Source organism: Dermacentor variabilis, chromosome 3 (genome assembly GCF_050947875.1).
Source record: "Dermacentor variabilis isolate Ectoservices chromosome 3, ASM5094787v1, whole genome shotgun sequence".
NCBI lineage: Eukaryota > Metazoa > Arthropoda > Arachnida > Ixodida > Ixodidae > Dermacentor > Dermacentor variabilis.
Window position 1 is genome coordinate 97,485,056 of NC_134570.1, and position 26,729 is coordinate 97,511,784.

The following is a 26,729-nucleotide window of genomic DNA, read 5'->3' on the forward strand; positions in this document are numbered from 1 at the left end:
AGCTTGTGCAAGAGAACGCTCCTGTGACAAGGAAATGGCCGCAGCAGCAGTAGCTGCTTCGTTTCCCTGCAAGTAGAAAAATTTGATCGCTGACACAATCAAGTTGCTTTGCCACTTTATTCCCATAATTTGCAATTACTACAATGCTGCTTTGAAATTTAGCATAGGCAAAACAAAGAGGGCAAATAAACACAGCTAGACTTCTTGATAAACTTTGCATGCACCATTTTTTCAATTCTTTCCTGCCCCCAGGTCTATCCTCACTGTCAAAGTTCTCATTTGGTCGCTTCTTGATATGTTCGCAGGAAACAAACAGGACTGTACGTTGAAGTAAGGAATGTATCCAGTTTTCGAGGTAAACGCAGTAGCAGGCTCTTTAAAGCCAGTACCATTTCAACTCAAGACAATGGACTAATAAATAAAAGAAATACACACAGACACGCACACATATATATATATACCCTGGTAAAAGAACACTCAAGAATTAGTACACAGGAGATGCCAGCTCTATACAAAGTGGAGTAGCTGTGAAAAATACAAATGTACACTGATCATTACCAAGCATAACATGTTACAAAATAACCGTCAATATAGCTCCCACCGTTCAAAATTTCCTTTCAGGATACATCCACCGTAAGGGCACTGTCTCTAAACAGAAGGACAAGCAGAGAGAGGGGGAAAAATAGCCAGAAAGGCAATGTGGATTGTTTTACGCTTCAATATATTGCAATGTACTGTGAAATAAGGAAAACATCTCACCACTGCCACCATTCACTTTTACATGACCATCATTAGAGGCGTCACAGGCACAACCAACATGAGGAATTAACACGTTTTCAAATCACTGGCAAATCACCTAAGCACATGCACTCACAAAGACATGTGAAAAGTACGCAGAGCAAACAGCTCTGAGTATGTCAGTGTGCAAATGGACAGCAGCGCATGCACTTCACAGGCGTAGCTCTACATGCAAGCTAAAATATGTGCCTGTTGGCATTAAGAACTAAACAATGCTGCCTAACTCAGCAGCTTATAGGCCACGGCTAGCAGCAGAACTCGGTTGTCTTTGCGGCATTAAAGAGACACTACAGAGAGGCACAAAACCCTTTCAAAGCTATATTTGCATTTTCTCAGCATCAAAAGGTATGAAGGCCCCAACCTTTCTTAGTTCTATGCAAAAACCGTGGTGTTCTCAGTGACTCCAAATAACACCACTATGTGCGTTTGGGTCACTTTGATGAAAAAACTACAAAAAAATTGTCAGGTTGGGCCTTTGCTTATTTTTGAATGCGATGCAATCCCTGTTTATAAAAAATTACCTGCCCTAAAGCGGATGCCATCGAAATTCCCTGACATTGCTGGGGATAATGCAGACATTTCGAGAAGACATTGCCACCTGCATTTAGTCTTTTGCATTTCTGGCTGGTTGACCTCTTATAGCCTGAATATTCTTTTGCTAGAAGAAAAACGATTGAATTACAGTTAAAAAGACTTGCATGTGAGGTAAGAACATTCAGAATTATTTTCACACCATTTGCTACATGGTCGAGACTTGTAGACTCGCTTAATCCCTTAAGTGTTTTATTTTGACCAAAGATGACCTCATATTCTTTTTATGGCTTATTTTCAAATTTCACTAGATTGAAAGCCCTCCTAAGGCTTTTCGTTTCATCTTCTAAGTGTGAAAACCTTATTTTACCTGTTCCCTACGCAATATATATGTTTTTGTCATTGTTACAAAAGATATAGTTAGAAACAAGGAAAAAGGCGCAGTAGGCGTGCGATTCCAAAACGCGACGTTTTAGTGCTAACAAAGTGCTGCCATCTATGTAGGACAAAGCAAAGACCACAGTAACAGCGCCCCTCCAGCACTGACAAAATGGCTGCCATCTATGTAGTAGGACATGAAGACTGAATGAATGCAGCTGAAGAAGTTTTGCCATCTATGTAGTAGTACAACAAAAAAGAGCGAAATAGCCGCGGATCTCAAACGATGGCGCTGCAGCCGTCTATTAGTAGAAGAAAAACAAAGTGGACGTTCTGAGTTCGTCCAAATTGATTTGAAAACGAGATTGTTGCCGCTGAGGAGCTGAGCTCAACTAAAGCAAAACTGACCAGGATAGTGTTGACGAGCTCAGCTCATCCAAAACACTTAAGGGGTTAAAGAAAACTGCGATCAATATCTAGCAAAAAACAATGCCTTTATATTCGCAAGTTTCCACACTGAACAAACTTAGGCAGGTGAACAGTCTCGCATCTTGTGGCAGTCTGTAAAACAGTTGGTATTGCAGAGAAGGTGGCATGGATTTATGCACCTGAATGGATGCAGTCACACGAGTTTCTTGGTGCTCATGCTCGCTGGAAGCACCACAGTTTCTCACAATATTAGCTAGAGGAAGATACCATGCCACTTTCTATGGAAGTTTCCTAATGGGCATTGTGCAGTCATGGGAATGACAGTATATGGGTGTATGAAGTTTGTGTTGGCTGATGTTGAGTGAGGCTTCACCCAAGACGTGGATATGGCTGCACAGATGATTCACTCTTAAAATAAAATCTTCATAATTTTTCTCTTTAGTGTCTCTTTGAGCATCCAATTTTGACTTACGAGCTCAGATTTGGCATGCTGCAAAATCATGACAACAGGCTAGAAGAGGTTAATCCTCTGCTTAAAATGGACTTATATATCTGTGTAGGCAACACCTATTGGGCAACACCACCCAGAAAGGGGAAGGGAGGCAATGCCCCTCTTTAGTGAATGAGCATGCATGTCCGTTATCCTATATGTGCAATTTACATATCTAGCTTCAAGTTAATATCTTTACTTAGTCTCCCTTTAATGTGAAACTTAACATGAGGGAAGCCAGACCTTGCCCAACACTGAATTCAATCCGCTCAATTTTTATGGAAGCTTGATGCTGTCAGCAGCAGGTTCCTATCCTGTAAGTCCCAAAGAGTAACAAAACTAGCGAAAAAAAAAACAGCGATGATAAAGAAAAAAAGAACAGTGATGATAAAGAATAAAGAAAGCTTTTACAAGTACCCATGTAAAGGCATATGAAGATGCTCACAAGGGAGGATAAAATTCTCATCCAACCCAATTTGCTATGCTACTATCTCTGCCAATAGGTTTTCCTGCAGCAGTATATTTAGTGACAGCTTACTTAAAGCAAATGAAAAGTCAGACGACAAAAAAGGACCAAGTCATGGTAAATCAGCAGTACTATGTAATAGCAACAAAGGTAAACAAATTTTACAAGTGTTGATACATGGTGAAGCTTACCTATAATAAACTAAGTGGCCACTGTTCTGCAACTTGGTGCAGCCAATATTACATAAGTGTCCTTAGCCAGACGTTTTCTTCTCACACAATACTGACAGGTGGTAGGCTTCAGTTCCTGAAAGTGCCGGTAATAATAGGCAGACTAGACATCTTTATCTTACAACACAATACGGTCATTTTTTCTTCAAGAAAAATCGAATATCTAACCCATTCTTGCTGCCTAACCTTTCGATTGCATGCAATATACACAGCTGTGCTCTACCAATCAAAACCATGGTTGTGCAAGTGATGCCACTTTGATCTGGCCAGTCTCTATTTCACAGATGGATGGCTCTCAGATTACATCATTTTCTTACAATATGAAAGAAAAGATCTCTGAAAACTAATGAGAGCCATAAAGTGCTTGACTACCTCAAACCTTCTTTGAAGAAGAGACCTCTCTCACTGTATATCTTGCACAACTCCATAGGAGTTCCAACTTACGAGAATAGATGCCACTTCACTGTACACTGCTCCTCAAAAGCCATTACTCTCATGATAATGCAGCACATTATGCGGCAGTGTGGCACACTTCTTTTATGACAAAATCTGCAGTCGCTAAGAGTCATGCGTTTCCCAGACGTCTGTGCTAGCTCAGCCATGATCGTGACTGCAAGAATCTACAGCCACAAGTTCCTTTATACCGCTCCTTCGAAGACAATTCTGTCACTCCTTCAGGAGTGACAGAAATATGCACACAAAAAAACTTTGAATAAGCGCTCACAAGTGCTATTAGTGATTGCAAGATGGAAATGTGGCTACATAAGCAGGAAAATAAGGTGGTTTTATGCACTATAAGAAAAAAAATGGTTGCAATACCAGACTGCATGCATGAAACAGGCAGCAGAATTAAACATAATCTAACACACAAGAACCAAGCTTTAAGAACCACAACTCTGAAAAATTTAGTTCAAGTTTTTAAAACAACCTATTTTGATCTGTTAAACACTTGTTAAAGTGCAATATAAAGACTGTACTAATTTATCATATTATGCCTTACTAATACTGTGCCCTTTGGGAAAGTGGTATCACAGAGCAATGTCTATTTCACATTGCATTCCCAATATGAAACTAGAAAAGGCCTGCCATAGATACATTCTGACACTTAATTATTATTATTATTCTTTTTTTGCAAAGCATCTATATCTTAAGGCAACCAAGACAAGGTGCACAATACTGAATATATAAACTACGGTACACAACAAAAATGCAATAGCATAAGCTGCCATATAAAGGAAGGAACAATTCTATGTACCTTGAAAAAAACTGCCGTTTGTGCCCTCTACTGAAACAAAGACCTGTGGTGTAAGCACTGTTGTGCTAGCACAGAGAAAACTGCCCAGTACACTTTAGCAGTGACTGAGGCACATCACTGTGTTACCATAAATGCACAAACACAATGCGACTACAAATGTAATGCAAGGTGTGAATGTTACTCTTGCGTGACAAGCAAGTACTAAGGAAGGTAACCACACCACAAGTGCTTACTCACGACTGGTGGCGTACTTAGGTACTTTTGTCCTTGTTTGTCCTACTACTGAAAAAATTTGCGCGGAGACACGAGCACAAGCTGAGAAAAGACAAGGACAAGCGCTCGTTTTTGTCTTTTATCGGCTTGTCCTCGTGTCTCCGTGCAAACTTTTTCAGTATGCATTTCAACCAACTAGCCAAACTATCTGCTCTCCCAAGTATAATTTGTCCTACTACCTTAATGCACAATGGATATTTATTAACTGGCCCAAATGTCAACCTTGCAGAAGCGGGAGGCAACTTTAAATGACCCAGAAAATTAAATATACAACAATAACCAATCAAACAAACAAGAAATATTGCACTTAGAATACAACCTCGCAATGCATAATACAACCAAAGTCGCGGGCTGTAATAGAACATTTCGGCACAGAATGATGCGCAATTTGCTACAGTAACAATATGCGCAGCAGTGCAGGATCACCCCCACGCAGGTTTGAGCCCATGAAGGTATGCAGTATGGTAACAACTTACGCATTTGTGCTCTGCTGAAGTAATCAAACCACAACAAGATGTGCTGCATCAATGTGGCAGATGGACATGTGCAGGGCAGGTAATTCGGGACAGGCGATCAGTGTGGCGCAGAGGTGCACTGCGAAACCAGACTGCATGGCTAGGCCATTGGACTGCTTGCACTTTTGCTTCCTTGCTCACCAAGCTTGCTCTTCTTTTCATCACAGACCTGTGCCTCCTCCTTCCCAAGCATGTGTATTTTCCCTAGGACATTAACAGCTAGGCTTTCTAGTACTGCTCAGTCGCCTGGCCATTAAGCTTGCAGAGATATAAAGCATGAATTTGGGAAGACGCAGTTCTAAATATCACACTAGGCGCCTTCTCAAGATAGTAATTAGACAAAAGAAACTCTCATAGCACTGATGCAGGCTTGTGCTGTTTGACGATCGGAAAACAGCGCACGCACTCCTCTGTTATGTGGAAAGGACACGTCTCTTTTCTTGCCCTTCCCAAACGTGACACATGCATCAGAAATGTAAAGCAACCTACTGCCTTGGTGGCCATCATAATGACTAGCTTAAGTGGTACAAAGGGCCTATCATTCTAGTCATTTTAAAGCAGCAATAACATGTAACGTAGTTCGTTCTTATGCATTATCGACATGATGTCACCTGGCGCAGGCATACCTGTTTTACACAGCCATATTGTCACACCAACTGAAACGCACGCCACAAGGTATCTATCCACTTGCAACTTGCAACCAAGTGGACCACATTGCAGCAGCCATAATAACTGTGAAATAACCACACAGTGCGAAATGGACACATTAGCACCAGGTGATGTCACATGAAAAATGTGTCGGAAGTACATTACATGCGGCTGCTGCCCAAGCCAGCCATCACATCACAAGAAAGCAAGAGTAGAGACATGCCTGCAAACTCATTGGAGCATGTGTGATGTTTTCCACAGCGACAAAATGCGGTGGACTGCTGGTAACCAGTAAAGCATTGCACCTCTGTCACTGATCATGTCCCGAGAATTTCTGTTTGTGACAGTACTGTGCGTCACTGCCATCTATTGATGGGACAAATTCTGATCAGAATGTTGCTTGTGATCTCGTCGGCAAATTGCACACACACGCAGCATGGTGCCGCATAAACTGTGCTACCACAATGTTGACACTTCAGACAGGAGCTGCAACATGAAATTTTCTTTTCATCATCACCAGTGTTGACACCAGCAACTCATTCAAAAGGGGGTACAGAGAAGAGGTTATGCATTTTCCATCACTCACTGGCTAATACTTAAAACATATAACAGCCTGAGCATGCTTTGCAGCATAGAGAAAAATCTCATAAATAGCCTGTGCACTGTCACGTCAGCAGCCACGGAAACCACAAGTTGAAGCCACAATTCACAGCAGCCTTCATGTGCAAAGCATTTATCAGCTCTGGATATTCTGATCAATGGACATTTGTAAGAGAACAGAAAGCACAAGTTATTTAATCACATGAAATACATAACAGCAAAGGAAGAAAAGCAAATCGTGTGGGAGAAAGTGGTGTAGCTGCTGTGCCCTCATCGTAGCTCCTAAACGCGGTTCCTCTGCATGGCAGCGCTACAGCTTTAAGCACTTGCAATCTTTGTGCATTACATGGTAGTGAAACAGTAGTCTCTAAACGTTGCACGATAACTGCACACCACAACAAGCGTACAAATAACTTGCGCTGCTTCATCTGGCGCTTTCTCTTGCATTTCAAAATGCAAGCATATCCAACATTTTAAGCAGGCACAGAATCGCTGTCAGTTGGTGGTGCTCCACGAGTTTGCTACTAAAGCCTCCTTCCAAAGGAGGTTGTAGCAACAAAGACAACCAACCAGCTCTCACGACAAGCTCCGATGTTTCACGGTAGTAGCTTGCTAACCTTCACCCTTTAAAAGCAGGGGTCTCAAACTTGCACTAGGCATCAGTCAGCACAAGTTACACGCAGCTACACGTGGGCCATGCAGTGACATGTTCAGGTGAGAGGTGAGAGAGTTTGTGCAGGGCTTACACAAGTTAGAGTAAGGGGACCCAACGCTGAAGGGTCACAAGGGTTTGGCCCACAGATTGCCTGTCTCAGACCCCTGCCTTAAACAGCAACAAAGACGCATCATGCCCACATTGTATTGCCTCTGATGATGTGGCACAGGCATGGAAGTTTGCAATATCACTGGGAAAACGGTGTACTTTGTACTGCTTTGCTGTCTTAGCAAGCACATTCTTGCTGGTCTACAAAGACTGAAAGTTGCATTGCCAACACAGCATTCTTGCACAAAAGCTAGTGCTACAAGCTTGGAAAGACACCTAGTAAAAGATGCAGCAGCTCTTTCGCACAACGAGGAGGAAATCGGTTGTGAGGGCAATAAGCATTACACACACACAAAAAAAAACTGCACAATAGTAAGAAAATTTGACCATTCATCCCAGCACGCTCACAGGCCAGCTCCTTGGAATAACTACAGCCATTCAAAAACGTTGCACTATGATTTAAATCAAGCGACTGCTATACCTCTGCTGTGCAAGCAATAAGCAAATGTGTTAACAGGAAGATGCTTTGCTTTCCATTTTACAGGCGAACACGAACAAGAGGGAAAAGAGGAACATTACCAGTCCACACTCATGATTAGAAATAGCAGTGTTTCAAGTTCTTCCCTGCTGCCTCTGTGCTTAGGAAGCTTTAAATAAGCTGCTCATTCTTTATCTTACTGTCACAGCAAGGCCAATTCATGCTCACAAACTTACTTGTTCCGCAATCACAAAGCAACGACCCTTGGTCTTCCTCCTAAAGACAACACTCTATGTCACTGTTCATAGATTTGACTTCTGCGCTGCTGATATTTCCTTGTTTCTGGCTGCAAACAATACACACAGCACAACCCTGCCAATGTACAAGGTAGCGGGAGCCACTGGAAAAAAAGTGAACTAGTCTCTACTTGTCTGTCAGGGATGGCTGAAAGATGTTCTCTGGTGTCAACTTCTTTTGGTTGGCACTGTTCCTTTCTTGCCTTGATGAGCAAGTTTCGAGCCACAATGCTTTTGTACAATGGTTCCATGCAACGCATAAGTATGGCTTGTGCTCAGTGCTGTACATTATGTGGAACCGTAAATACGCTACGATCTGCAAGGAGATTCCCAGAGTAAGTTGGTTCAGTTGCAATGGGCACTGTTGTCGACTTTGAAGCTACTTTTCACTTTTGTTCTGCGAGCTTTGTGCGCGTTCCGGTTCTGTGCATTTAACAACGCTTTGGTAATAATATTAGCACTTCCTTCAACACCAGAAGCAAGTGGACGAACATCCAAGGCACTGCCCTAGACTTAACCGATCCGCTTGTACTCGAACACCTTTGGGCTTTTACAGAACAAACAAAATGAGGTTTTTCTTAATTTATCTCAGCACACATTCCAGAACACACACGAAGAAGGAAGGAGTGAAAGCAGAGAAAAATATAATAAAAAGAAGGGAAGGGCCAGCAGGGGGTGGGGACACAAGGAAGAATGTGCCGGCAACAAAGCAGGCCAAAGTCCCAGCACAACTCGGCTTCTTGCGTGGACGATGGGTGACGAATAGCATGTCCCTACTTCTCTGTCATGGAAAGCTGCAAGATGCGTTCCAGCATCTCGTCTTCTTCTCGTCGGCGCTGGTCCTCCTCCTCCTTGGCCTGCTGTGAGAGGCGCAGTGCCATGGCCAAGTCGGCACCACCACTGGCACCCAGGGCCCACTCGCTGTTGTTTTGCTGCTGCTCCTGTGGCTGCACCTGTGGCTGCACCTGCTGCTGCACCCCACCACCTGCTGGGAGCTCTCCATCTGCAACACCCATCGACTTCAGGTAGCTGGCTAGGCTCTCCTGGATGGCCCTGTGAACAAAAGCGATGCAAAACAGTCTTGAACAAGCTTGCTGGGCCACATGGGCCATTAGCTAAAATGTGTCCTTTGTGAGATAGATGTGTGGCGAACTTTTCTTTTTCTGGAGCGTCGCTGGTTTTACACATGCGTGAGTAGTGGGGTATGGCTTAGGAGATGAGAAAGAGGAGTTAGAAGATGGAGCAGATCAAGTGAAGGGGCATGCAAATAAAACCCCTGTGCTCTTAACTGTGCTTGGTCGTTCCACAGTTGTTGGTGACCTGGACTGTGAACCTTCTTCAATAGATCAAATTCAGACTCCAGACGACCTCAACTCCACTCCTACTACCTCTGCAGCCAGTCAGGTACCTTCTACGGATGTTATAGGAGCTACAGCTACCATTTTGCTACCACAGCTATGGCTATGGTCACACAAGCTGAGAAGAAGTTCCGTAGTCATTGTGTCACGAATGGAGTTTTGCAAATATGAACTCCTGCTTGAAGCTTTGCCGATACAGGCCATGGTCGAGATACGCGACATCCTTGTCCAGCTACATCAGGAAACGCTATATAAGAGGCTCTCCTTTGCCTTCTAGTCCCGCCTGTGCATCAGCGTGTAGCTGATGCACAGGCGAGACGTTCAGTAGCTCCTGAACAGTAGTTCAGTTCAGTAGCTCCTGAACAACGAAGAGCTTGGCGACCGACGTCCAACTCAGTTTCTATGTCATGTGCAACACCTTATTGGTGACCAACTAGACTCCTTGGACACGGCCATATTACGTGAGTTGTTTCTACAACGTCTTCCAGACAACGAGCGCATGGCTCTCATCACAGATAAGCATAAGCCCTAGTCGGAACTCGCCAAACTGGCCGATGATATGATGTGCGTCGCTCCGGCAGTCATATGATGATGTGTGGTGTTTTATGGCGCAAGGGCCAGGTATGGCCAGAGAGCACCATGACAAGTGGTAATGTTAACGGTGTATTGTGGCATGTAATATAAGCTATGTATAGCTGCTTGCTGCAGCAGCTTCACTGCAATTCTCGCCCGCCCATCTCATGTGAAAACACCGGCGTGCACTCTGTTCTTAATTTCGGTACCAGCACATCTTCTCTGGGGTCGTCGCATGCTACATTCACAGCTATCGCTACCAAAGACACTGCAATAAGCATCTTCACCTATTTGTTTTACAACACGTGGTGCATAGTGCCATTGGTAATGCACTGCATGCTTTTAGTAGGCAATGATCCAAATGCGCCACCATTCCCTGCTGCAAACAGCGTGATGTGTTTTGCTTCGGCGGCATCAGGCAACACCTACCAGCTTGATTTTGTTTTGGTTTGCCGTTGCCCTCTTAAAATACCATGCAATAGGAAAACAACAAAACACCTCTCGGGCCACCAGAGCACCACCAACTCGACGTGTGTTGGCGTCTCGTGCCACAACGATCTGCGCGACATTTTACATTACGTAGATGCCAACAATAGTTGAGTCTGTCAAATTTTTTTAGTACGTTTTTCCGGTTAGTAAGCTTTTCCTTGTGTTTTTTTATCAGAACGTATGAACGAGGTTCTACTGTATTTCAAATGTAAAATCCTGCATGGTGGCTACTGCTCTATTATGCACACCATATAAAACTAGGCTATTTACATAATCTAAAGTTTCGGTGCAGTTGGCCTTCAACTACCGAACGACATACCTCTGCAAAGCATGATCCTCTTCCAGCTCAGGTGCAACTCCGGTTTGGTCAGTTGTCAGGGCCTCCCAAACAGTGACCTGAAACATAGAAAATGGCATGAAGCTGAAGACTTGTGGCCAGGATAGCCACTCTCAACAATAGCCACTGTGTGAAGATTATTAAACAATACTTGAAGAGGTCTAACTGCTCTAAGCTGTGTACTGAGGGCTTGGTGAGATGCTACTGTGGACACTAAAGATCACCTGAACTTCCTGTGCCTAAATATACATACACAAGTGTCTTTCCATTTCACTCCCAATAGAATGTGACCATCAGAGCTGGTGTACACAAAATAAAGCATTTACTTGTGGTCCATATCAAAGAACTTTCTCAAAGTAATACAGAATCATCAACAACACCTTGTTTCATGATCCAAGACATTCACAAACTGTCACTGCACTTAGTGCACATAAGCAGGCACAACTAGAATGTGACACACTTAAGTCAAATGGGGTGTAAGGGCATTTGAGCAACTTCTACAGTCATGTCATCTGAAAAATCAAATGTCTATACAGTGCAAGCACAGTACACCGACTGCAGGTACAGCCCATGAAGGAATAGAAAGTGCTGTTGATGAGCACACACAATGGTCCTGCCCACTTTTATAGGATACCAATGTAGTCAACATTATCTCTCGAAAAAATCTGCTGTTACCAAATGTTTCATAAGCAACACAAAGTATAATCGACAGTGTAATAAACAAATAGATGAAACTCATGTTCAGAGGAAGGCAGTATGGTATACTAGGACCAGTTGTAAATGTACTTGTAGAAGCAGACAGGGTTTTTATTACAGTTTAATATAATGAAGTGGTCAGGACCTATGAAATCCTTCATTACACAGATTACTTATTGTAACACACCGTACCACTTGCAACAGAGAAGGCTTAAGAAGTTCAGCAAAAGGAAGCCTTTATTTAATGTGAATTGAAGAGATACTAAATGAAAAAAGTCTAAAATTTGCTTCTGCACACTTTGCTTGATAGAATCTGTGACTGCAGCCAAACTCGTATGGAATCACGGGTAAAAGCATAATCTGCAGTGAAACCAGGTAGTAGTAATAGTACATGTAGTAATAGTAGTAGTAGTAGGCGGTGATGGTGGTAGTGAGTAGTAAGTAGTAGCAAAGGTCATTGTGCCTAGTCTCCTTTTTTTTGACTGGAGCTCCCTATGTGCACTGATGCTCAATGACAACTACCGAAGGCAGTGGTGATGCCGCTATATGTGTTCATTGTAAGGCAACAAATCAGGTATCAGGGAAGCAGAAACTTCGTTGCTTAGACAAATTTACTAATGCAAAAGCATTATATGGCTCATGAGACAGAAAATCCGGCGTAGTTGTCGGCGTTGGAGTGACCACTGATGGTCCAAAAAGTCATCAAGCCCTTGACCTTTCATGGGAGTTGAACCCCCTACCCTTGGTGTTGAATAAGGTGAAGTTAATTAAGGCACTCAAAATCTACAACCTTTGTTGGGAGTCGAACCTGCGACGTGCGGTGGAAGTCAAACCCACAACCTTTTGTGTTAATTAAGATGAATTTAACTAAAGCAGAGTGATTGAAGACACTGGGATCCACAGTCTCTGTTGGGAGTCGAACCCACAACCTTGCGTTGTGGCATAATGTCTAAGCATTCTTACGTTCCACCTGTGGGGGCTGGCGATCTTCGGGGAAGCAAATGTCTAAACCTGCCCGGCCCGCTGCGGCGACTCGCTTTGTAAGGACGACAATATGCCGCGTCCCCAACTCGTTGGCGCAGGCATGTTTGCTGCGGCGACTCACTTTGTAAGGACGACCATGCACCGCATCCCCAACCAAAAGGCGCCGGGATGTCTAGACGCAGTCGGCGGACCAAGTATTGTTAGTGGATTTGCCATCACCGTCACGGTTTGTTTGGAGCAGGGGAACTCCTGGAAGGAGATGTTTTGTGGCGCCGTCTCACGGGCCTTAGAAGTCCTCAGTCAATGGACAGATGCGGCGGCCACTGTCTGCGGGGTCAACTCTGGGATCAAGAGGTGCCTGCTCAGGGCAAGACCCGTGTCTGCGAAAACCCTCTCACCTCGGTGTGGTCAGTGAAACCTGTGCGGAAGTGAGTGTGTAAGCCCTCCCCCTCAAAGGCGGGTCGGCTACGATGACTTTGGATGCTCCGAATTGGTCGAAGGTTGAACAGCCATTTTCCGTCACCTAAGCCCTATCTAGGGAGGACAGCGTTTATAAGCAGCCGTTGTCGGCTATTCAGTGTGCATTCCCTTTCAGTCATGCTAGACTGATGAACTGTAACGTTCTCATGTAGATACTGTAAATAAATGCCATATTCCTCCTTCTCGATGAGAACAAGTCTCTCCCTTCAACAATGTCCTCAGCATGGATGAGTTGGATGACGGCATGGGCCAGCTACCATCTGTTTCATGCCCGACCCCAATCCTTACAGTATGGTCACAATGCTTTCGCATTCAGCCATGTAGGGATAACTAAGTGCCCCTTGGATATATTTGTAGGGGTCTTTGCTGTAGAGATGTTCACAATACTCATGAAAGATAGGAATTCAGTCGGGACACACTTCACTATACAGGTAATTTGTTCTAGAAGCATTGATTGTAGAGGCATTCAACTACACTTATCAAACATTGCAAACTTGTCCCCAAGGTGCTGTCACACTTAGATCAATGCCAGTCTTCTTCATTCATGCAAACAGTGTGAAGAACACCATAACTGTTTTTCTTTCCTCTCGCGCTGCGAGAATGAACCTTACACCATATAATTTATTCTCGTGAACTTCTGATTAGGCGAGCGAGAGCTCACAATGAACCTAATTTTCTGTCTCTAGATATTTTCAAGTTTTGCTGTGATTATTATCTTCCCTAATACACTGGTTTGAAGGTGTTCGACGGATGTGCACTACAAGTCAGATATATGCAGTGTGTTAGCATACATGCAATGAGCCAATCAACATAGTAATAGTAAGTTTTCCGACCTGATTCTCTTCTCCGCCAGCCTCCACGAACGACTGCTCGATGGCGTATTGGAGGAGTTCGTCGTCCTCGTCGTTGACGTTGAATTGTCGCATTTTATTTCCCCCTGCGTCAGAAAATCAGAGAGAAAAATGGTGCTCCCACTGGACACTGGGACATATAGTCCAGCAAGAAAAGGAATAAGTATGGCACAAGACATTAATAAGACTTATCAAAGTGACAATTCTGCACCCTCTGAGAGAACCTCACAATTAAGCCACTGACACATCTGTCTGCAGGAAGCCATGCCAGTTTGATAAGAAAAAAAAAAACATTAGTTTCACTGAGCACATGTTCAGATATGCACTCAGTATCCCACTGCAGTATTAAAAAATAAGACACTGCATTAGCCCAACATTTTAAAATGGTGACTGCCAAACGCAAGGCGAATTCATTGCAATAGAAATGTTCACCAGCCAGCAGGATCAATGGGAGTGAATGACGGCACAACTACTGACATTCTGGAACATAACTGGTGGAGACATAAAACAGAAAAAAAAGAAGAAAATATTCACTTCTTGTGGAATTGAAAACAATAGTATGTACCCATTCAGGCATTCCACATTCCCAATTAAATAACTCTACTAGGTAATTAGGTTGGTCCACTGCAGAAAACAAAAAACCAGTTTGCTAATATGGATCAGTCACTTGTGCTATTTCAATAAAGCAAATTTTGGCAGCAAACCATTGACTACGACAGCTTCATCTATTCAATTTTTCTCCCCCCCCCCTTCTTTTTTTCAAAAAAGAATTTGTTACTTAGCAGAAACCTGGGGAACAGATACAAAGTAAGGCCTGATTGACATGGTACACATATACCAATTTAAATCTAAACCTGAGCAGCAACATAGCATTAAATAACATGAACATTGTATATCATACAAACATAGAGAGGTTGAGTGATGTCAGTAACAATGCCAAAATAGAAATTGCACAAGAAATCATTGAACAACATAGAAATGTCACTTGAAATAATCAAACAAACATGTTTAAAAAATTAGGCTTCAATAAAAAACTACACTACATAACATAAAAGTAATGTTGAACACAAATAAGCAATATTGCTGGTCAATGAAATTAATGTAAAATACAAGGCAAAGAGGTGACCATGGTTGCAAAAGCAGATTAAATATGCTTACAGGAGTCCAGAATAAACTGAGAAAATCAATTTTAAAAGCTAAACAGACACATAACATGGAAACTATCAAAAAGGGCCCTCAGTCCCCTTGTCATTCTGAGTAATGGTGTAAATTAATATAGTGAACGTGGTATCAATAAGGGCTGGGCAAAGATACTATGCAATCGTATCATAATACGATACAAGATACTCGGGCAACAAGTATTTGAGATACAGATACAATATACTACCACAATTATTGTATCCGATACAATACTTTTTATTTGTATCTTAAGACACTTCGATACATTTGCAAATTTCTTATTATACATCTGTATAATGTAGCAGCGAACGTGCATGCACAAAAAATGTTTGCTTCAAGAATTTTCAACTCTGAACAACCTTGTTTCATTTGAATGAAATTTCTGTTAGTATCTCAAAATTTTTGTTTTGCTCAAAGTACAATATTCTCATTTCAAAAAAGTTTATTGGGGTTGCTTTAGCTGCTTAACACGAAAGCTCCTTATACGCTGCACTGTCAGCGGTTTTTGTGTGTCGCTTTTGTAATTTATGTGAGTCGCTGCCCTGCTTATGAGGGGTGCCTAAAAATTTCACAGCCCACCCGTGAAATCTTTTTCGCGGGGTCTTGTTTTGCAATGCAATATGTTCTTCAGTTATTTTAATGGTCTCATGCGCAATCTAGATTTATTCCGATTTTTCTGGTTTCAGGTACAGCGATTTAAAGCAAGGTCACAAAGCTGCAATATGGCAATGGAGAAATTCACAAAGCGAGCAGTCATTCAATAAGAAAGGACTGGCATCACAAGAAATCCACAAGGACATGCTGGAGATACTAGAGGACAATGGCTGATCGATGTGTCACACAATGGCACATTGCAGAATGTGTGGGTATATCAGTGGAGAGAGTTGGCCATATCCTAACACAGCTCCTGAAAATGCACAATGTTTTGGCTTGATAGGTGCCCAGACTTTTGACACTAGAGAACAAAGGTCCAACTTCACTCTGCAGAAAATCTGCAGCTGTTTTGAAGTTGATATTAATATTTTTGTGCAGAGATTTGTTACAATGGATGAAACTTCGGTGCGTCACTTTCGTCCCGAGTTAAAAGAAGCCTCAAAACAGAGGAAACACCCCACGTACCCCCACTCCCCAATCCCAAAAAGGCCAAGGTGATTCCATCCGCTGGCAAGGTTATGGCATCAGTGTTCTGGGATTGCAAGGGTGTCATTCTCCTGGAATTGCCCCCGAAAGGTCAAACCATCAATGGGGAATACTGTGCAGCTCAGATTCGTCGTCCGAGGTTGGCAACTAAGAAAAAATGGCGAGGGATGCTCTGGAAAGAGGTGCTGTTTCACCAGGACAATGTGCCAGTTCACACATCGGCTGTTGCAATGTGTGAAGCAATTGGAGACCACTCTTGTGGTCTCCAATTGCTTCAGCACCCACCTTATTCCCCTGATTTGGCTCCCTCGGACTACCACCTATTCCCACAGATGAAAAAGCACCTTGGTGGAAGTCATTTTCCTTCTGATGAAGCCATCATGGATGCTGTAAAAGACTTTTTGGAGAAGCAGGACAAAACGTTTTATCAAAGTGGATCAATGAAACTCCAAGAGTGATGGCATACATGTGTGACCCTTAAGGGAGACTATGTCGAGAACTGACTGCAAAATTTCATCCCTCGTACCAAGCAACTAGAGGGTGTCCACCTAATTACAAGAACGTCAATAAGAAGCCTCTGCATGATGGCACAAATAGTGCTGTGGAATTTTAAGTTGTGTTTTTCTGCCTGCCCTCACTTGACGGCTCTGGTAGAAAGATAAACAAATGTCTTTGTCTTTAGTTTCATTCAGGTGGCTTAGTGGCAGCAGTGTCATCTTGAGAAGCGGAGCTCAGCCAATGTTTATAGTTTCAAATGGTGATGTTGCAATAACCAGCATCTTGTATCTTAAGACACACAATACATTCTTTTATGTATAGGAAATACAGATACTGATAAACTTGTTGCCAGGTGTATCATGATAGAGATACAACATGCCCAAAGAGTACCTAAGATAGTACCTAAGATACATGTATCTTCAATACTGCCCAGCACTGGTACCAATGCGGTGGCATCATTAATGAGATGCAACTTAATGTTTAATTTATGAGTTACAAAAGAGTATCACTACAGCTGCACGAAGGCGCTCAATACTTCATAATGGACCTGGGGCAAATTTGTATTTCTGGCATCCCATTTTAATCTTCTTGAAATGATGACTGTTACCAGTTATTTGAATGTGAAATAAATAAATTAAATTCTGGGGTTTTACATGCAAAAACCATGATCTGATTATGAGGCCTGTAGTAGTAGGGGACTACAGATTAATTTCGATCACCTGGGGTTCTTTAACATGCAACCAATGCATGGTACATGGGTGTTTTTGCATTTAGCCCCCATCAAAATGGGGCAGTGCAAAATGCCCTCATCAAGATGCAGATCTCGCAACCTCATGCTTAGAAGTGCAATGCCAAAGTCACTAAGCAACCACGATAAGTATGAGCATGAACTCCATAATGGTCTAACCAAAGCAGCTAAATATCATGAATCATGAGCCAAAGTAGTTTGGATTATTCCAGTTCATAATAAAATGCTGACATAACCTGACTAGTTATGAACTGGCCTTGGTCTATGGGATATGCAAAAGTTTGGCCTACACAATGGTTTTACCTATTGAGAGCTAACCTTGACTAGTAATGATCAACAGCTAGTGCGGCTAGCTTGATTAAGAAGCTATGTAGTAAAAGAAATGTATGTAGCATAACTTCCAGCAGAATGCACACATCGAAAAAGAAAGAAAGAAAGAAGTAATTATAAATGAGCATGGAAGAAAGCCAATAACAAAAGCATAGGAGCCATTAGGTATACAGAAAACCTTAAGTGAGTCCAAACCAGTTCACAGAGCTTAATCGTGAAGCACAAGTGCCCTCATATCCACTGCTCCAAATATTTATTCAGAGATCAGCAGGCAGACTTGCAGCTGGTTTCCTAAATCACTGCCTCCCACTGCCGCACATGCTATGTAAACATGTCCTACTTCTGCACTGCCTTGTTTACTGTTTCATGAAAGCAAACATGCATAAATATATAAAAGTTTGTATGTTGTACATGCGCTGCCTTCGTGGCTGGCACAATAACGCAAACATTTAACTTGGGGAACGCTCATGGTAGAAGGTCCAGCTGAGTACCCATACATATCTATGTTAGCAATAAAGCAGTTAATTCAGCCTTGATATCTCACAGTGCTATCCACTACGAATGTGTGGAATGGGGAACACACATACATTGTTTGCATCAAGCCTTAAAACTGCCCAATTTGCTCTTGATATTTGCACAGCTAGAGTGCAAACTATACACTGCAGCAGCTATGCTTGCTGGACAGCTTCTGGAAATTACCAATGGCACAGAAATAGACGCATGGATGTTTCCAATACAGTTGCAACTCTTTTCTCTCTCGCTCTCTCTCGTGCCTCTGCTTAGCACAGACTTTTCATCAAAATGTTTAGCTTATCTCTTCCATTTTAGAGATTCTAGACGTCTTGAAAAGAAGAGATCACCATGCAGTGGAAATGTTTTACACGTTACGAGAATGCCAACTAAGCATAAAAGAGAATTCGAATCTTTCGAGCTTGATTGTACAGAGCCCATTATCGAGTGCAGGAGCAGACCACCATAGTGCCTCATTTCAAGCAAGTAAAGATGTAGGCCTAATGTAGAACATGATGGTGGTTTGAGAACCACAGTTTGAGAACTACTGCTTTATAGCAGCCAATTATTCAATCTAGCAAGATCCTCTGCTGTGCTAGAAGCACACATGGGCACAGCAAAAGCAACAAGTTCAACCATAAGACTTTTGGTGCAAGCAACATCAGCCAGTGTGACGAGTCTCAATACAAATAGCGAAAACTGCCATGCTCCTGGTATTACACTCTTTTGCCCAATCCTGCTGTTTCTGCTGCAAGCGCACTTCCCAGCCTGTCATGCTTTGCCTGCACATTCCTGCCTGCGTCATGCACGTGCACAACTATGCGAGTGCTGCTGCGGGGCGTCGACAATGGCTGGCAGTGTATGTCAACGCACCTGCACGGGGATACCCTCACGTCTCACCAACTTCGTCAAGTGGGCCACGCAGATTTGTTTCTACACTGTTGAAAAGGGGCAAGAGAAGGATCCATGAATTCTGCACTTCTGGAATCGAAGCATAACTTAGGAGGCCCCCGAAGTGAAACATCGTTATTGATGATTTCGATAAAGATTAGTGTAATATCAATGACCCGTCACAACCTCAATAATCAAGGGGTCAGCACCTTGTGACATGCAGACCCTTAGTGTGCTTATAATCCTGTTAGCAGGTGTTTCATGAGGTGGCAGAGGAACACTGCATGAGCCAGGAAAGCATTAGAGCCAAATAATGACGAGCATTTATGAAGACAGTGTGGTTTCGACTGGAGTAATTCTGGAGCAATATATGAGTAACATAATCATGCTTTTAATTATTGTTGTTTCCCTTTTGTGACTGACGATCTCGTGCCTTCAGCTTTTGCATAAATTATGTGCAATAAGTACTGGCACATACAATGCTGATGATGTCATGCCATGGGTGGTCGACCGGCAGTGGCTGCTGCAATGAAGCCCGTTTGCCCATTGGATACAGTATGTTTGTGCATGAAGCTCTGTACGTCCTCTCAAGACATTCAATGTGACGTCTGAAAATCAACCTAAGGTGCCAAGACATCACTGACACTGTAGAAGTCAGGAAAAAGCAATAAGTGGAAGCACACCACTGGTGTTCTACTGTATCTACACACCACCCATAAGATGGATTCACACAGTCATGAAGGTACTGTCAAGTCCCACAATTAAGCCACATGGAAAATTAAACAAAAGCTGGTTTTATCATGTCAATAACAATTCAACATTTTAAGACGCACAATTGAAGAAGAGCAACAAGAAAACAAAGTGTTAAAAAAAAATCTGACACCTTTCTTTGATCGCCCTCCTTGACTGCTCCCATGTGTTGCTATGCTGTTGAATTTCGGGCACTATAATATGTGCTACAAAACTATCTTAAAAAGCAATAAACTAAGCTTAGATATGTCAAGCCAAGGCCAAAGCCTCACTTTAGTATGCCTTCCAGCCGATGCAAATTATCTCAGCCTATGTGAGTCTATATGGGGTAGTTAAGTTAGATCAGAGAAGATGGAACTAAGAAAGAGCACATATAAGATGGAACCAGCTCTGTTTTTGTCTTCCTAATAGCTGTGTCTTGACTTTGCACAAAACATTGAGGAAAGGAAAACTGCAGTTAATGCACAGGTCTATACAGCATTTTACACAGTCACAGGGCTAACTGTACAACCTGCCTGTTGATGCCACAACAAAGTTTCATTCTTCCATGCAAGGACTTTCTTGCAAGCTGCAAGTATGGCCTACAATTATGGCATGGCATTAGAGCAAGCTATCAGAATGTCATATATCCAATATCCACTCTTGATGCTAACATCATCAACATGATGTGTGAGATACCTTCATCCCAAGTGAGCTATGAAAGATTACAAGGGGCCACAAATCCACAGCATGCAAGTAAACACACCCTAACGATGTAAACATCTTGGGTTACTGTGCTCACCCAATATTTTTCATTCAGTGGGAGTAAGTGCTCTTACACTTCTGGGTGAAAACAAACAAAATAGCTGACAATTTTCATCTAATCCATTAGGACTAGAACTATCTGTAATAAAGATCTTATGCTATCAGGCAATGTTGCTTTTGACCAGTTTTCTTCCGCTCTAGGAATCTGCTGCCTGCAACCCTTTCAGGTGTACCGAAACTGCAGTGCACAGAACCTCTAGATTCGTCCCCACCAGAGTGCAATCGACGCTGCATACCCAAACCCACAAGTTGTCGGTGAGTGCTGTAGTAGAATCAAAGACCGAATTGTTAAGATATATGAAACCCCAGCCACAGTGCTGCATGCAAGACCAAAGCAGTACAAAAGAAGAAGAGGCCTGTGCGCGGAGCACCCACGTAACAACAACTCTGAGAGAGGGCAGTGTACCTTGGCTATGATACCAAATGCTGCTGTTATAAATTATCGTCTGTTATTTACCAGCGGCTGTGGGCCCTTTGGCATGGCCAGGGGTTGCTGCAACCCTCCTTGACCGTATTTTGCACACACCTCCTGCCGACGCTTCTCCCTATGTTTGCGTCTACTCTCGGGGCTCAGCGGTGCACGGCGGGGGCGAGCGCGGCGCGCTCTCAGGCCTGCCAGCAGAGCAGTAGGAAAGAAAAACACACAATACGCACACAACAGTGGAGAGCCAAAGTGATAAGGCCTTCTGCCCGAACCAAGATCGCAGTCTACTGCTACACTAACCTGCAAGGCCACACTTTAGCTTTGGGTACTATCTTTTAAAAACGTGCCTTATATCTCACTGCATTACTCTATCTTTTCAGTTTCTCACATGGAGATTTACTTACTCATTTGATACCATACTTCATACTACAATAAAGTCTAGCTTTTATATAACATAGATATAAATACTTATTGGATATAATAAAATGAATCTTAAATTTGGATGGCCATGCTTTATTTCATTGAGTACTGTGCTGCTGCAAAAGAACACTATACTGGACTGATTGGTACGCATTATAGCTAAATAGAGTAGCAGCACATGGAACAGGACGAACAAAAGAAACAAAATGGACCAACCATTCTTTGTCCGTTTTGTTTCTTCCGTTTGTCCTGTCCCATTATATAGATACATTCACTTGTACTGCTTTATAAAATAAACAAGAATGCATGATCTGAGACAATATCAGTTACAGTGAAGTAAACATTTGTTCCACTGCAACCCAAAGTATGTTTTATGATAGAGAAAATGTCAAATATATAATCAGCAAGAGCCCACCCTGAATGTGTGCATACACATTTTTGCCAATGACTTGTTTGGAGGGCCTTCAGCTGGCAAGCCAATGTGCCTATCCTGTATAATCATATTGATTTCCCTGTTGCATATTAATGACAGTACAAAGCATGTTTGTAATATATACATATAGCATGTTTGTATACGTATAGTACCAATATCAGCAAGGCAAGCTGTTCACGGTCATCAAAATTGACTAAAGCACATGACAAATGCCAGGCAGATGAAGCCACATTCTGAGTAGTGCTTGCCCTTGTGTACAATGATAGACCAAACAATTATAGGTGGTGTTTACGGCTTTCATATGCTACAATTATTCTTGGCAAGGTGCAACTTTGTCGATGACCAGCACTTATTGTGAGGGTACATGCTGCCTATCAAATTTAAAGTTGCTCCTAGCAGGTCGACAGGTGTTTGTGCTAACACATTAGACGTTTGGATGACATACCGTAAGCAAGAGAACAAAAAAGTCTTCACAACAAAGTTCAAAAGATACAAAATGCTAAGGTTAGGTCACCAAAGAGAACAAATGGTTTTCTTTAGCAATGGTCATGCTGGCTATGGCAACAGAAGACCCACACATACACACAAATACAAAATGGAAGAAAGAAAGAGAGAGAAAAAAAAATAATAACTTTGCAGCAAAAGTTACCTGCAGCTTTATTTATTTTATTTGCAATACTGCCAGTCTCAGTGAGACCAAAGCAGGGGGGCACAGTTTTACAAAAAGAAACAAACAGGCCATGCTACATGGTACAGTAAAAGAAAGAAAGAAAAGAGAAAAAGCCCCCTTAACTACTGTAGAAATCACCAATGATGTGAAATACATTACTTTTGGTTGGTATAACAATATAATAATATAGTATTACTAAAATTTATATAAAAATAGTGAATAAATGACCCATGTAAGATTAGAGAAGTTACACAGCTAACAGATAACTGTGCAGGAGCAGCCAGTTTGGGGGTTGAAATGCAGAAATTCCACGCACAGAAATAAGTATTAAAGTTTAAGCTATGTGGGTGTGTTAAGTAGCGTCTTCTGTTTGATGTCTCTAGTAGGTTGATGAACAATGAAAGTGATGGAGAGGAAACTATGTCTGAGTGGAGGAAATTCCATTCTTTTATCGCATGTGGGAAAAGTGAAAATTTGAACGTGTCATTGCGAACACTGTACTGGTTTAGTGTAAATGGATGATCTTTTTGCGATAGACGTGATGTCGAGAAAGTAACGTACTTGGCTCGGTTTATCTTACAACTGTCGTGCATTAGTTGGTAGGTGAACTTCAAGCGGGCTTCTCTGGCCCTAACAGATACATGTAGTGTTTTAAGACCTGCATCAGCTAAGAGGTTTGTAGCGGAGTCATAGGGTCTGTATTTGTTAAAAATGAACCTCACAGCTTTTCTTTGCACCTTTTCTAGTTTGGATATGTTGGTTGATGTGTGCAGAATCCAGATGATGTTAGCGTATCCTAAGATGGGGCAAACAAAGGTTGTATAGGCTAGTAGTCTGGTGTGCTTCGGCGCAAGGCGTAAACATCGTCTAGGAAAAAAGCTTGTGCAATGAGACTGAGGTAATATTATCAATGTGTAAGTCGTTCCATGGAAGGTCTGACATGACAACAGCCACGGGGGCACTGAAGATACCAACAACTTGGCATTCAGTTTCAGCTGTACAAGTGTGCATGCCAATTATGGCATACGCAAGTGGCTCACATTTGCTCAAGAGGCCTGGGCACACCCAAGACACAGCCTCATAAAGCACTGTGCATGCATAATAAATAAATAATATGCAAACTTCCACGTAGACAGAGCTGATAGCCTCTGCTAACTTTTGGGTTCATTATCTCCATTGAGAGTAGAATTTGCATTAACCCTTAATGAAACATTAAAGAAACTGGATTGCTGATCCCACAACAAGACTCTGCTTCCTCTGATGGAGTGCTGTTCACAATGAGGGACACAAGGTAATGTAGGCAATTTAGTCTGCACAGATGGCACAAACAATATGTGCAGACAGTTGTGATAAAGCGCACAAGCATTTAAAGGGATTGTCTGACAGCTTTAACCATGCAGAAAAGCGACGTCATACAAAATGTGCCTGTTGGTAAAGCTAGGGCGACCACAGCAGCACGGTGCGAAAGCTTTATTTCACAGTCAAATACCAGAAGAAAAAAACAATTGTAGCTGCTTTTGAAAATCAAGTACAGGTGACTTAATAGATGTCTCTCACTCACTCTGTAGGTCTGTTTGATTCATGCGCAGTTCAGTGTGCCATATGCACCAGTTCGTGGTGCACTGCACCACAACCCTTTATTCTCCGGTGCAAAACCATACTGCCACACTGCGGTGCTCACTGCAACATGGTGCAGGCGAGGTGCTGCTGTAGTGCAGGGCACCTCTTCAGCTGCTGGTAAGGTTGTACAGTCGAGGTGCATGGCACCACGTACATGATGATAGGCTGGGCAATGTTTACTGGCACAGAGGACACTTTTGAAGGATGTGTAAACTCTCCCTGACCTATTTAACAATGTTCTAACATAGCCAAATGGCCCCAGCTCATTGTGGGCACTACTATGCATGTTAATGCGCTTTCCAGCTCCTCGTTTGATGTTTGATTATATGTAGACTGCTGCAGCAGTGCCCACAACATCATGTATGCACTGCCTGAACTTTTTTGGCACTGATGCCATGAACCACACGCAAATTGAACATAATAGTTTATGTTTCGTGCATTGCATGAGGTTTTCGTGTCGCATGTTTGCATTCATTTGGCACAATAGGCCTCTTGGACTCACTGTGCTGTGTTTGTTTCTTCTGGCGGTCATCTACAAGCACACACAAGGCGCTGAGCCACCTATGATGTTGTTATGCGTCTGCTAATTTGTATCCGAGATATAAAAGAAACGTTTTATAAAATTTAAGGGGCTTTGTCGGAACACGAAGAAAATAGGTGGCAGTTGTTTTAGATAGGGAAACATATGACAGGATCTTACTCTCAAAATGCTCTCTCTCAGATCGAAATGCCATACCTTACTAAATGGGTTCAATGGGTGCAATGGGTGCCAGTCTCACCATTCAATTTCAAGCACGTTGATAATGTCTGCTCCCTCAGCAACGATGGTAAAGGACATTTCTTTTTCTCTTTTTCACAAAGTGAGGCATCTCTTTCAGCAAACTTTTCAAAAGCTACTTTTAGTACCATATTATGAAAAAGGCTTGCATGTGTGAGACAGTGTCAGCCCCCCCCCCCCCCTCTACACACACAGTTTTTTTTTTTTTTGTAGTCACCTCTGCTTGCCTAGTTTCATAGTAATTAAGCCTGGCCACGTGAGATCTTGCGAAATACCTGATGTCCTGCCCTATATACAAAAACCATAGAGGAACCTTTGACTTGCGAATGGCTTCAAGTGGGGTTAGATGATGGGGAAGAAACACACATCAGTGGGAGTTAAGATGGGATGAAAACACTGCCCTTACTCTTTCGTACATACTTTTATATTTTCTAGAGGTGAAAAATTATGGGGTTTTACATGCCAAAACCACTTTCTGATTATGAGGCACGCCGTAGTGGAGGACTCCGGAAATTTCGACTATCTGGGGTTCTTTAACGTGCACCTAAATCTAAGTACACGGGTGTTTTCGCATTTCACCCCCATCAAAATTTTTCTAGCGGTGAGGCTAGTAGTCTGGTGTGCTTCAGTGCAAGGTGTAAACATCGTCTAAGAAAAAAAAAAAAAAGCTTGCGTAATGCAACTGAGGTAATATTATCAATATGTAAGTTCCATGAAAGGTCTGACATGACAACAGCCAAGGGGGCACTGAAGATACCAACATTATCAGATCATTACGGGGTATTATCAGATATAATAAAGTAAATGTGTCTTTTTCAGCCTATTTGCTTGTCAGCATCAAATACATATTCCCGCCAATACACACACTCGAGTCAGAATAAGTGCTCAATGGAAGCTCAGCAAACCATTGCACCATTACATTACTAATTAACGTGGCAGTTCACGAGGTGCATCCAGAGTTAAGGTACCAAGCATTAGGCACAAATTTTCTGTATTCATGTGGGACGACTATAATGCGTGCAGCCAGGTCTGTTTTTATCCTGACCCAGGCTGAGCGACTCACCAAGCCGTGCATAGCTGCTGGGGGCCTCGAAGCAGCTCTCGTCGATCTTGCACTTCACTGTCCCCTGCTCCCGCATAGTGGTCACCCCTGGGACCGGCTCGTCAAAGGCGTTTATGTTGCCGAAGGTGATTCGGGCGTTGAGCACGTGAAACAGGGGAATCTCTGCCAGGTGCACACAATGTAAGATAAAGCAAAGAAACAAAGAGAGAAAGGGCATAAAATCACAGATTTTGCAAACCCTATAAAACAAACGAGCAAAGAAAGAAAGCACCTCAGAAGGTGAACCTCTGCTTCTACACTCAAGGTACAAGAAAACAGCTTTTCCACAAAAAGAGAAAAAAATCAGGCCAAGAACAAGGTGAAGACAAGAGACACAATGCAAAAGAAGAGCACTACTTCTGTGCAATGCATTTCTTGTCTTCACTGTTCTTGCACTATGCTCTCATTACTTGCAATGAATGAGCTAACCAAAGATAGAGCATTCCTACTCCATGAACAAGGACCTATGCAGTCTCGGTCCACAATGTTTCTGTGCACACTTTTCACACTTGTG

The 26,729-nt window shown here is 42.6% G+C and overlaps 1 protein-coding gene across 2 annotated transcripts in view; it reads right to left on the reverse strand.

The window, feature by feature from the left end:
- Window positions 1-98: 98 nt before the first annotated feature.
- The window catches only part of LOC142576077 (ankyrin repeat domain-containing protein 13D), an 87,095-nt gene continuing 60,464 nt past the window's right edge, over window positions 99-26,729 (reverse strand). Inside the window, exons 12-16 of one of the 2 annotated variants that reach the window (XR_012826776.1) lie at window positions 26,177-26,338; window positions 21,226-21,380; window positions 13,901-14,004; window positions 10,890-10,966; window positions 9,064-9,203 (exon numbers count right to left, since the gene is read on the reverse strand). Coding sequence is in view for 1 of the 2 variants with exons in the window: in XM_075686012.1 (XP_075542127.1) it covers window positions 8,924-9,203; window positions 10,890-10,966; window positions 13,901-14,004; window positions 26,177-26,338 (623 nt within the window). In the remaining variant the exon portion in view is untranslated. Of the gene's footprint in view, window positions 9,204-10,889; window positions 10,967-13,900; window positions 14,005-21,225; window positions 21,381-26,176; window positions 26,339-26,729 lie in introns of both variants that reach the window. The other variant, XM_075686012.1, reaches the window with a different exon arrangement.